The sequence below is a fragment of the Hetaerina americana genome, unplaced genomic scaffold, assembly GCF_022747635.1.
Source record: "Hetaerina americana unplaced genomic scaffold, ioHetAmer1.1.p SCAF_9, whole genome shotgun sequence".
NCBI classification, from domain to species: domain Eukaryota; kingdom Metazoa; phylum Arthropoda; class Insecta; order Odonata; family Calopterygidae; genus Hetaerina; species Hetaerina americana.
This window is the reverse complement of record NW_027287538.1, coordinates 42,959,417-42,971,825: the sequence shown is the minus strand read 5'-3', so window position 1 is coordinate 42,971,825 and position 12,409 is coordinate 42,959,417. Positions and strand designations below refer to the sequence as shown.

Sequence of the window (12,409 nt, the reverse complement as noted above, 5' to 3'; positions counted from 1 at the left end):
AGCCTTGGTTGTGTGATGAAATCATTGCACTCTGTTCAATAATCAATGAATAAGCTGGAATATATCTATGTATGTACTTGTAGCTAATAATAACACTAAAGAAGCATGACATGAAATAAACAACGCAACTAGTAAAGGAGTAGATACTTCACTTCCTTATTATCACTGATGCTGTTGAATGCAACATATTTTGTAACTTGTTCCATGCATTTTCACTTTACGTAGTGTGATTTTTTCTTTCACCTTGTTGCCATAGGAGTGGCAGAATTCATTGGTTGCTGAAAATTTCATCCCTTTTTTCAGAACTAATTGTAAAAATATATTAAACACTAAATTAAGTTATTTAAAAATTGCCTTTATTGTAATCTTATCTTATTATTTTCCTCATCTATTCCCTGTACTATTTTTATGAGAGAGACTTCAGGCATTCATTTTTGCCTCATGCTGAGTAATTTATGTATAGGTACTTGGAAATTATCATATTGATATTTGCATAAATTGTGGTTATCTTTTATTTTTTTCAGAAATCATCCCCCGCTCTATATTAATGACAGGATTTGAAGGCAATAACTACCTATTGTGTGCTTTGGGAGATGGATCAATGTTTTATTTTTCCCTTAACAAGCAGAGTGGCTTCCTTACTGATAAGAAGAAGGTTGGTGGTTACGTTACATTCTTAAAAATACTGCACCACTTGTATACTCTAATGCAATAATAGTTTAAATGTACTTGCAGTTAAAGTAAAAGTTGTTAAATTCATAAGTAGATTTTGAGAAGATGTGATCGAGTACTCTGGACACAATTATTGAACATTTTGCAGATGATGGTAATAGGCTGAGGGATATTTAACTTATCCTGAACCTCCACAGGTCTCAGACTAGTTAGCCAAAGAGTTACATTAAGTAAATTGCAGAATCTGTGAGATAGGTATGAGATGAGTGTTAATCATAAGGCAGTGGAAGTAAATAGGTTATGAGAGTTCTCAAAAAATAGGAAGGAATAAATGTTAAAGCAGGTGACAAACTAAAACAGGTAGAGCAATTTATATATTTTCGAAGTGTTTTGGAGAAGGGTGATTTGAATTGCCTTTACTAATATTGTTTATATACAGGGGAAAAAGTAAGGGTCCAAGAATGGATTATTTTGGAACACCCGTGTATTTGAAGCCAGTTAGAGGATGATGAATTAGGTGTGATGACTCTTTGAAATTGGTTACTTAGGTATGAGCAAATCCACAGTAAAGACGAGGAAGAAAAATTCAGGTTTTGAAGTTTTGCTATGAGAATATCTCTGTCAATAGTCTAAGGCTTTGGTAAAGTCTAGGAGAGTCATTATTGTTACCTCTTTGCGTTACCTCCATGGGTAGTCAGATGTCATCTGTTATTTTAAGGAGAGCGGTAGCTGTGCTGTGAGAGGACCAAAAGCCTGATTGTAGAGGATCAAGTAAGTTATTTTCATTGAGAAACTTTGAAATTTGTTTATGAATGAGTCTCTTGAATGCTTTTGATAAAGGAGGCAAAATGCTGATTGGCTGTATTCAGCGATGTTAGTGGGTGTGGATTTTTTTGAGATGGGGCAGATGAGGACACGTTTCTAGAGCAAGGGATATGTTCCAGTTAGAATAGACCAATTAAAGATATGAGTTATAACAGGAAGCTCATTGGGAAGTAACTTTTGTATGAGAATAGCTGAAATTCCGTCAGCTCCATCTGAGGAGGACTTGATTTTTTTGAGGGCCTGGAGGACTTCCATTTGTGTAATGGGAGAAATTTTGAATGAGCTTCCAGCAGAAGCTGGAGTTGGTCCAGAATCATACAAATTGTGTAAGTATTCATTTTTTGCATCAAAGTCGATTTCCGTTGGTGGGGTTGTGAATAAATGGTTTAGGTCGTCTGGAGGAATGTCAGCAGGTAGAGAGTGATGATTTTTAGTTTTTCTGACACCAAGGTTTCATCACCAAGCTTTTCCAAATATGTGACGGTGGCTCTTTAGATATTTGGAAGGCATATTTGATTTTGGAATTTCTAATGACTTGTTTAGTTTTGCTACGCAGTTTTTTGTAGATATTGAATTCATTTTTGTTTTCATGTTTTTTAAAAAGGCTATAGACTGCGTCACGCCTGTGCATCAAGTATTTTATTTCATCTGTTATCCAAGGGGAGCGTGGTTTTGACAGTGAGATTTTTCTAAATGGTGCATGTTTTTTCTCCTAGGTCATTTGAGAACGTATTAAATAGTTCTACTTTTTTATCTATGTCGTCGATGAATTCTATGGACTGCCATGGAATGGTAGTCGCATCGGATACTAGGTCTTTGTCATCTATGGACTAGAAATCACAAGTAAGAATGAATTTCAGTTTAAATTTAGGGCATCTAACTGAGTATGTTAAAAATAATACATCATGCATGGATATTCCTGAGGTAGAAAGTTGCCCATATGTTGTGATTTTGTCAGGGTTGGCTGTAATTATTGCATCAAGCCATGTGGCTGATGAAGATGTATGATGGGTAGGTTCTAGGGGAAGTATGACGGCTGACGGAAGGCCAAGGTATGACATAGAGTTAGTAATTGTTTTAGAGCCATAAGTTTAGGAAAGAAAGTTGGCATTGAAGTCTCCGGTAATAATAACATGGTCATAGTTCAGAATGTGGAAAGATAAGGCTTCTTCTGAGTCGGAAAAATAACCTACCTTGGGTGGGCAGTAAACTAAGGCTAAAAGAATTTTTAGTAGGTTGAAGGTTATCTCTAAGAATGCATACTCCGGTCTTTTGCAGTAAATGGAAGAACTTTTTGATATAATTTTGAATGAGAGATCTTTTCTCACGTAGACACAGAATGAAAGAAGGCAGAGCAGGAGCAATTTCCGGATAGTGGGCGACAAGAATGTAGAGGCACAAAGGATTCAGGGGAGGCGAATGATAAATGAAATAGGATGATAAATCTGAAGCTGTTCCACTGAAAGTTAAAAATTATATTATATTAATTTAAAGCTGAAAAATTGCAGGCTGGGAAAACATGATTTGGGTCTGGGAATGTTGGGAAGAAGCCCATGCTATTTCCCAGGGATGGAAGATTTCTGTAAACTGCTATGCTTAATCCTTTTTGTTAACTACTACACACTTCGATTGATTCAACTCAAAGAGCAAAATCACACTCTGAAATGTGTGGTATAAGGTGCTGGAATGCTTTTGATTTTTCTAGTGAAACTATAAAAAAAATGTGAATGTTAATGCTTATACTGAATGGTATTGTATAGTTTTACCATAATTTTTTAATCATGTTCTGCCAAATATTGGACCTGTCCCCATAATTTTTCCACTAATTAATGTGAAATTTAAAAAGTTTTCAAATTATTTGAATCCAACCTCTGCTAGAAAAAAATACAAATATATCCTGCCATGAACCTCTGCTGTGTAACTGATTCACTGATAATGTTTTGAAAGCAAGTATTTGTTGAAGTGCTCAGGGAAAGGAAGTAATGTTTTCCAATATTGCAGAACTGGTCTCATTTCTATTTTAAATTAAAGCAAAAATGCAATGATGGTCGCCTGAAATGCATGGAAATATGTCTCTGATGTTTACAGCATATGCATGTATGTACCTTCGTGCTTATTCAGAGGTACGATAGTCACTCTTCCCATAAGGCTACGTAGAAAACAAATGTTCAATTCCCTGCCAGGTAGGCATTTAGGCAACCTATCTTGTACATTCACTTCCTCCATTAAAATTCGACCGATCAACCCATCACCTCATATCTATCCTCGGTCATGTTTTTTTAGTACTGGTTAAAATAAATAGTTCATTGTTCTCCTTACCTGGTTTTGACACCATAATCTGGTGTAACAATAGACGTTGGCATAAGAATGTTTATTTAGATGCTAGTAATGTGTAGATAAACCTATAAGCTGGGGTTTGACTGTCTAATTGGAAGAATCTAGATGTAGATGATAATAAGTGTGTTTGAGGTTATTGCTCACCTTATAGTACATTCCTTTCCTGCTAATCCCTAATGCCAAAGATCATAAAACTCATCGCAACTGTTGCCTAAATTCTAAATTGGCTTAAATGAGTGGGAATATTAAACGAGCAAGCTTGAAGCTCAACCCCTGGCAATTATCCTAGTGACCTAGTTGTCACCCATTTCCTCTTTGCCTTGTATATGTCTGCTGCTGTTGCTCCATTTATAGTATTATAAGTGCAGGTACCCTTTTCTGTGATTGTGTGGAAAAGATATGATATATTATTCCATATTGAAATGTAATGAAATAATTGACTTTGTAATTCCACACACTTCATTTTAAAAAACATGACCCAGGTTTCGACGTTGAACGTCATCATCAGGTGGTCCTCATAGAAGCACACTGGCTATATATACCTTCTGATCATAGGAGGGGGAGTTGGTCAGAGATTGAGGTTGGAGGGGTACAAAAGGTTACAATGTAGCTGGGAAGAAAAGAGAATTACATTTTTGATTTAGAAGAGTGGTAGGTCTAGGAGTGGGGAGTGGGAGGGATACAAAATTTCGCTGGCAAGATCATCTTTCCAACGGACACATTTCAAAATTTCTAACTGCTCCAAAGCATCGAGCCTGTGACCTTTTTCTTTAAAATGAATAATTTTTGTCACAAAGTCACTGTTGTGGTCACTTTCGATGAGGTGCTTTGCAAAGAGGGATGTAATGTTCTTATTTTTTACATGTTTGGTGTTCTTTAATCCTTTCTTTAAATTTCCGTCCTGTTTGCCCAATATACTTTGTGCTCCAATCTGAGCACTTTAACTCACACACTCCACTCCTCTCGTTTTTGGGGACTTTGTCTTTAGTGTGAGAGATCAGGTTCTTAAGGCATGAACCACTGTAAAAGGCGCATTTAATTTTTTCTTTAGGAAAACTTTTAATTACCTTTTGAGAAATAGTCCCAAGATATACTACCTTAATCAAAAAGTTCCCGGAATAACCACCGTGAGGCGCTCCCATCGTTCCGATTTGAGTTCTGTTTCTTTTGTTAAATTGGTACATCTGTTGTTGATATTCCCTTTAAATCTTAGTGTCATAACTTGACATTTGCAAAAGTTACGTAGCCAAGAGTACATCTATCTCTGTGTGTGTTGGCGATTTTTTACAATTGCAGAAATGGATTTAAATTTGCAACAACGAACTTGTATTAAATGTTGCGTAAAAAACGGATTTAGTGGCGCACGGACGTTGGAAATGTTGGAAAAGTGTTTCGGCAACGATTCTCTAAAAAAAACGGTCGTTTACCAGTGGCACGAGCGGTTCAGAAGTGGTCGTGAGTCAATCGAAGATGATGAACGCAGTGGCAGACCATCGACATCGAAAGTCGGTGAAAAAATTGATAAAGTAAAAGAAATGTTGGTCAATAACCGCAAATTAACCATCAGAGAAATAGCGGAGGACTTGAACATTGCCTATGGATCCGCCCAAGACATTGTGGTTAATGATTTGGGTTTCCGTCGTGTAGCAGCAAAGTTGGTTCCAAAAGACCTCAATTTCATGCAAAAAAGAGACCGTGTTGACGTCGCAAAAGACATGATTTGCGAGGCTGAATCCGATCCCACATTCATGGAAAGGATCATTACTGGAGACGAGACGTGGGTTTATGAGTACGACACGCAATCCAGACATCAGGCAAGTGAATGGCGTTCACCAAATGAGCCGAGACCAAAAAAACCACGTCGTTTTCAGTCAAAAAAGAAGGCAATGCTGACGGTTTTCATGGATTACAACGGTGTAGTGCATCATGAATTTTTGCCAGAAGGCCAGACAGTAAACAAAGAGTATTATTTGGGCGTTATGAGACGTTTGCGTGAAGCAATTCGCCGAAAGAGACCAGAAATGTGGGCAGAAAACTCGTGGATTTTGCACCATGATAACGCACCGTCGCACAGTGCTATCATTATTCGTAATTTTTTGACGAAAAATGCAACAAATACCATCCAACAGCCACCGAATTCACCTGATTTGGCTCCCTGTGACTTCTTTCTGTTCAATCGAGTTAAAAAACCATTACGGGGAACGCGTTTTAGCAGCCGAGAGGAAGTAATGGAAAAATCGCAGGAAGCACTGATGGACATACCGAAAACCGAATATAAAAAATGTTTCGAGGATTGGATCAAGCGCTGGCATAAGTGTGTTGCAGTCGATGGGGATTACTTTGAAGGGGACAATATAGATTTAGATGAATAAACTTGTATTTTTAATTTTCTGAATAAATTCCGGGAAATTTTTGATCAAGGTAGTAGTATTCTCCGCCATTTGGCAGTGGGATCTTTTAAATGTTCGGGGTTGTAAATGTGGCTTAAGGCTATTTTTGTAAGTTTATTCCGGTAAAGTTTTATTTATTAGATCTTCTGAATAACCATTGTTTACTGCTAATGTTTTAATTACATTAAGTTCCTTATTCACATTGAATTTTGACGTAGGGATAGCGGTTTTTAAAATAAAGTGCGTGGAATTACAAAGTCAATTATTTCATTACATTTCAATATGTTATGCAAATTCCATAAGTTCACGCCTGAGACAACAAATTTTATATATTATTCCACACTGTGCCTTAAAAACCATTAATGTAATTCCAAAAGTTTTCATAGGAGTATGAAAAATTGAAATATTGAGAAATTGTGGTTTTTGGCTGCTAGAAGACCTTGTCATTATATCATTGGGGTATACCTACATGGTTTTAAGCGAATAGAAAATGGGATAAAAGCATAGTGACTATTGTTCGCATGTGTACAGCACAATAATATGTATGAGATTCTTATGTACTACTCATTCTTTGCTGAAGATTATTGTGACATTTTCATGGGTTTTATTTTGCTTGAATAACCAGCAATACCATGATGCATTGTCTTCAGAAGATTTTTCACCATTTAAATCAAGCATTCTTAGAATGAAAAAAATTCACTGTATTTGTTTTTCAGAAGTGAGAAAGTTCATCTATTTTTATACTAAATTCATGCCATTAATCATTCATTTAGTCATATTGTATTTTTCATTAAACATCAAATTAAAACATCCATTTGGGTGACAAAATATACAGGCAGTGATAGTGTTGTCATTTAAGAAGCCATTAATCATAACAATCCCATATGAGCATAAAACAATTATTATTCATGGTATTATTAAAATTTATGGAATAAAGGAGGATTTGAGTGTACAATTTGATTAAAAATAGGATTTGGATTCAATAAAAATTAGGGAATGACCCATTCCTGCAAATACTGTTTGTTCACAAAATCTCAGCATCTCAAATTTATGTACTCATCACCAATTACTCACACTTTCATTTAGAATGGTGGATGCTAGTGGTGTCATCAGCAGTTATATCACATTCTTTTCATATTTCAGGTGACCCTAGGAACTCAACCAACTGTTCTCAGAACTTTTCGATCCCTCTCAACGACAAATGTATTTGCTTGCTCCGATCGACCCACTGTCATCTATTCGTCGAACCACAAACTTGTGTTTTCTAATGTTAACTTAAAGGAAGTAAATCACATGTGTTCCCTTAATGCAGAAGCTTATCCTGACAGGTATGTAATTAGTGGTCAAGTCTCTCACCTCAAGTCATGCAACAGAATATTTTACAATATCTACAATGGAGCCCTTTCCCAATATCACTTGTCTCACCTCCCTCTTCCAAAAGTTATCATAGTATAACAACTTCTAATGTTATTGGTGACTAAACATTTTAATCTATGGGGGTGAATTGTTTTTAAATATTTTAAAAATTTCTTGAATTATTTTTATGTTGGAAATTATTTCAATGTGCATATGATGTAATTTTAAATTCCAGGTAATTTAGGGGGTTGCATTGCCATTTCACGGTGGTGCAATAATTTGGGAGCTTTACCTTTGAATTGGCCCTCAGTAAATTATCGATGATTCTTAAGCATCGATATCAATTTCACCATTCAAATAGAAATTAGGAAAAATTTATGAGATTAGATTTGGATTGAAGTAGCTTGTAGGGTATTGAGTGCCTTGCTGTTATGCAGTATTTATGTTCATGTAATGGATGTAAATGATTTTTCATTGTAGCTTAGCTCTGGCCACTGATAGTACTGTGACCATAGGAACAATTGATGAAATTCAGAAACTTCACATCCGCACTGTACCCCTTGGTGAATCACCTAGGCGGATAGCTTATCAGGAGGCTTCTCAGGTAACATGCATTGTGTTGAAATTACGACCCAAATAAATTACATATAGATTAATTCATAACTTGGAACATACTGTTGTACATTTATTAAAATTTCGACTATGTGATGAATAATTGGTCATGAAAATGATGGCCATATTAATGAAATTGCTTATAAAATGTTATAAACTATTGGGGAATGAATGAGAACTGTGGAACAGTCATAAATTTTTCATGAATGTAAAATTTTATTTTTGTCAAATTATATCTTCTACACATTCAAATGTGAGTGTGGGTGTTTTGTTGCACGGCTTGGTTCTAGTGGTGTTCCAGATTACACCCTACGCATAAATGAAGAGGATTAACTGGGAAAGATAAACGAAGTGCCCATGATCTTCTTATGAATTAAATGATATCCAGAAATCATGAAAATAGAGTTAGTGGTGGAATTCATATTTCATGACATACCTCCTTAACAGTGGGTCGTGGTAGTCCAAGGGTAGAGCATTGGACTACTGACTGAGGGCCCAGGTTCAATTCCTGGGCTAGCCTTTCGGGGCACCTGCAGCTCGACCCAAGCTATGTGATGTTTTGGGTACCAAATCTTCCTGGGAAACCATAACCGGTACAAGGAAAGGAACTGGCCACCCTACCCTGATGTGCGAATTTCACACACGTACGGGGTGAACTCTATCATCACCTACCAAAACCGACCTTCAGGTTGATTACTGTGTTAATAGGGGGGCAAGGGTAGACCAGAGGTAGCATGTCTGCCAGTGGAGCCGAAGTTCATTGGTTCAATACCACTGACTGTGGAAAATTTTTCGGCTCCGAAAAAATTATTAATGGCTTTTCGGGACAAGACCACCTCACGTTAATAGAAAAAAACACAACAATGGTATTTCGGAATGAGGCAACAAGAAAAATAGCCCCACACTAAAAAGCTAGCCTGAACCCATGGTGAAAGGCAGCGGTGCCACCATTAAGCACTGGTGGTGCAGACCGAATGGGTTGGCCCGGCATCAGCTGCCACAGCTGCGGACGAGAGTGAAGTTCACGGCCTCAGTACTGCGATGTGGAAGGCAATGGGAAACCACCACATTATTCTCCCTAGAATATGCAGCCTTGCCTTCCATTCGAATATAGTAGAATGCAGTAAACCAATCCTAGAATTGAAATACTGATGATGATGATGACCTCCTTAACCTTCGTCATGTTAAGAAATTATTCCTATCACTCTTAAATTAAGATTAGATTAAGGTTGTTTCTTTATTGTTTGTTTAAAATTTAATGTAAACCATTTTGTTGGCCGTAATTCATGAATAGAGGAAAATATCATTTATTCACAAAAGAAGAAGCAATAATATTGATTTGTAGAAGTTGAAGAAGCATGCTCATATGTATGTAAGATACCTTTGAGAGTACTACAGTAAAATATGAAAGCAATTTCATCATTTTTACTATTTAACTTAAGCTTTACAAAAAAATTCACCATTGATTATCTCATTGTTAGCTTCTATAGATACGTACATAGGCAACCATTGTCACAATAATCAACTTCCTAATTGTGGGACCCTCCATATGAATTCATGATTAAATCTTTATTGGTTTCTGTACATGTTTAGACCCAGTAGTTATTGCTGTCATTTCACTTAAGCAGTTAATATATACTGAACTACATATTATAATGAGATAATGTGAATAGCAGAAGCATACATGCAATAAAACATTATCTGTGTCACAGTTTAGTAAGTGATTTTTGAATTAAAATTGCATAATTAATATGAATTGTTGAATGATTTCCATCACTGACAAGAAACCTGTATTTATGATCGTTTATCATTTATTTGGCAGTTTATAATCCAATTTTGGCAAAAAAATAAGGTTAAGTGATGGTCGTTTGAAGCATTCGTTTTGCTTTTTTATGATAACACCTTTTTACTCTAGGAATAGCTACTCTTTCCGTAACAATGCAATGGAGCTTGTACATAACTGGGTTTTTAAGGAAGTAGTGCTCTATTTTGTTTGTATCTCTTTTTACTTTTCCTGTTAGTATATAGTTTGTTAAATTGTAAATTGTGGAAATATTATCATAGGCTATTATTATTAATGCATCACACTCATCTTTCTTTCTTGGCATAACAGACATTTGGTGTGATAACAATGAGGATTGATGTGCAAGAAAGTGCGGGTCTCTGTCCAAGTCGACCATCGGCAAGTACTCAAAGTCAAAGTTCAACGTCGTCCTTGTCTGTTGTGTCTCTCGTTGTGAGAGCCAATGCTGCTGCTGGTGTAGGAACGAGTGGAGGCAGTGGAGCTGGTGGAGGAGGTGGAGATGGTGTGCGTGGCGGCAGCACATCAGGGCCGGGTAGTGGTTCCATTGGTGTCCCTTCAGCAGCAGAATTTGGCCAAGAAGTGGATGTTCACAATCTTTTAATCATAGACCAACACACCTTTGAAGGTGAGACTTCGGAGATGTTTCTTCAGCTCTCAACCAAAATATTTCCTATCCTACTAATCTACTTGACCTAGTAGATAAGCAGGATTAGCTGTCTGTCCATTTTAATTCCTACCTTAGCCCTTGTTTTGCCTCATAATGGCATATGAGTGGTTTTACTCTAGATAAATAATTGCTTGTCCAGATTCTTCACCTGCCAAGCATTAATTGTTGTTGCATGTAAATGATGTATACATTTGAAATGGTATTTCTGGACCCCCAATGTACTTCAATACTTTTAATGAAGCTTGTCCACTCACCTCTGTTTATAGCAGTACTGCAATCTGAAAACAAGCGAAGACTGTTCTATTTATTTTCTGGCAATGTATTCATCACTGCAATGATTTTTTTTCGAAAAAACACATTTTTTGCGATAGGAGACCCCTGGGGCCATCAAGGGAGCCAAAAATTTGGCTCAAGGGGGTTTATAAATAATTACTTTAGTGCCCAATCCTAAATAAGAATCTAGCTGAGTGCAGATTTTACCATCTTATCCCGCTATAGCCTTTCTCAAATAATGCAAAAAAATTATTGTTATTAAATAATTCAATTTATATCCAATTAAAAATCCATATGTCGACATCTAAAACAATAACTTCAGAATATTATTTTTTTAAGACAAAAACTTTACTTAAATAACCCCCTGCATTTCTCGCTAGTACTGCTCGTGTAAGTTAGCATTAAAAGGGTTAATTAATATTTTTAAAATTACTAGCATTTTTTAGCATATTTAGTACACATGCATTAATAAATATTTGATAAGTGGTTCTCTACGAAGAGCTCAAGATGTTTTCTTTTCATTGAGCTTTCCTGGACCTGGCTACTCTTTTGCCCCTGTAATTTTGGTGGAGTATGAGACATTGCATGAGAATATTAAATTTGTGCATATATTAACAATTATAATCAATTGAACAGTCTTTAAAATGTAATCAAATTAGTATCATTGGTGTAAAGGTTTTTAGGCTTTTTGGAATATTTGTATCATTTTAAATGAAAAGTGGTAGCTTAATTTTTTCCGGTATAGATGTATGATATTGCTCTGTCTACATAAATTTGCTTTTTATTTCTTCCAGTTCTTCATGCACATCAGTTTATGCAGTGTGAGTATGCTCTTAGTTTGGTGTCATGCCGACTGGGGGATGGCCCTGATGGTGGAACATCATACTATGTAGTTGGGACAGCTATGGTTAATCCAGAGGAAAGTGAGCCCAAGCAAGGTCGAATACTTATCTTCCAGTGGCAGGATAATAAGTTAACACAAGTAAGTGGACATGCAATTGGTATCTACAAATTTTGGAAAATTGACCTTGGAATAAATCTGCTTGGCTCATAATTTTTTATCCCTTTAGCTGGATAAATTTGTAGGATAAAGCTCAAATTCTGCAAAGTTCACTGTAATTCGCTTGCTCAGTTTCAGTTGAACATTTTGTCTTCTTATGATAAGTTATTCTGTAAATTTAGAGATCAGAGAGAAAAATAGAGAGAGATGGTAGTAATCATTTATAGCGACCCTAATACCACGAAATTCCACCTTTAATGCTATTGATTGGGATTTTTTAACATAAAGTAAGGAACAATACATCACAAAACTTTTATTTAAACGCTGACTGATAACAATAGACCATCTGCTTGATAACACTCCACTGCCTGAGGTTTAGACTATTTTGCTGTGAGTGTAACTTCATAGCTCTTGTTTTTAACATGAAACTTCATGTTGAGCCTTATTAATCTTATCTTATTAATAACACCTTA

The 12,409-nt window shown here is 36.1% G+C and overlaps 1 protein-coding gene across 1 annotated transcript in view; it reads left to right on the top strand.

Annotated features, from left to right (window-relative positions):
- Positions 1 to 12,409, top strand: part of pic (DNA damage-binding protein pic) — a 47,847-nt gene that overhangs the window by 17,828 nt on the left and 17,610 nt on the right. Inside the window, exons 13-17 of the mRNA XM_071597506.1 lie at positions 525 to 655; positions 7,368 to 7,552; positions 8,061 to 8,184; positions 10,306 to 10,621; positions 11,731 to 11,918. Of these exons, the coding sequence (XP_071453607.1) occupies positions 525 to 655; positions 7,368 to 7,552; positions 8,061 to 8,184; positions 10,306 to 10,621; positions 11,731 to 11,918 (944 nt within the window). The remainder of the gene's footprint in view (positions 1 to 524; positions 656 to 7,367; positions 7,553 to 8,060; positions 8,185 to 10,305; positions 10,622 to 11,730; positions 11,919 to 12,409) is intronic.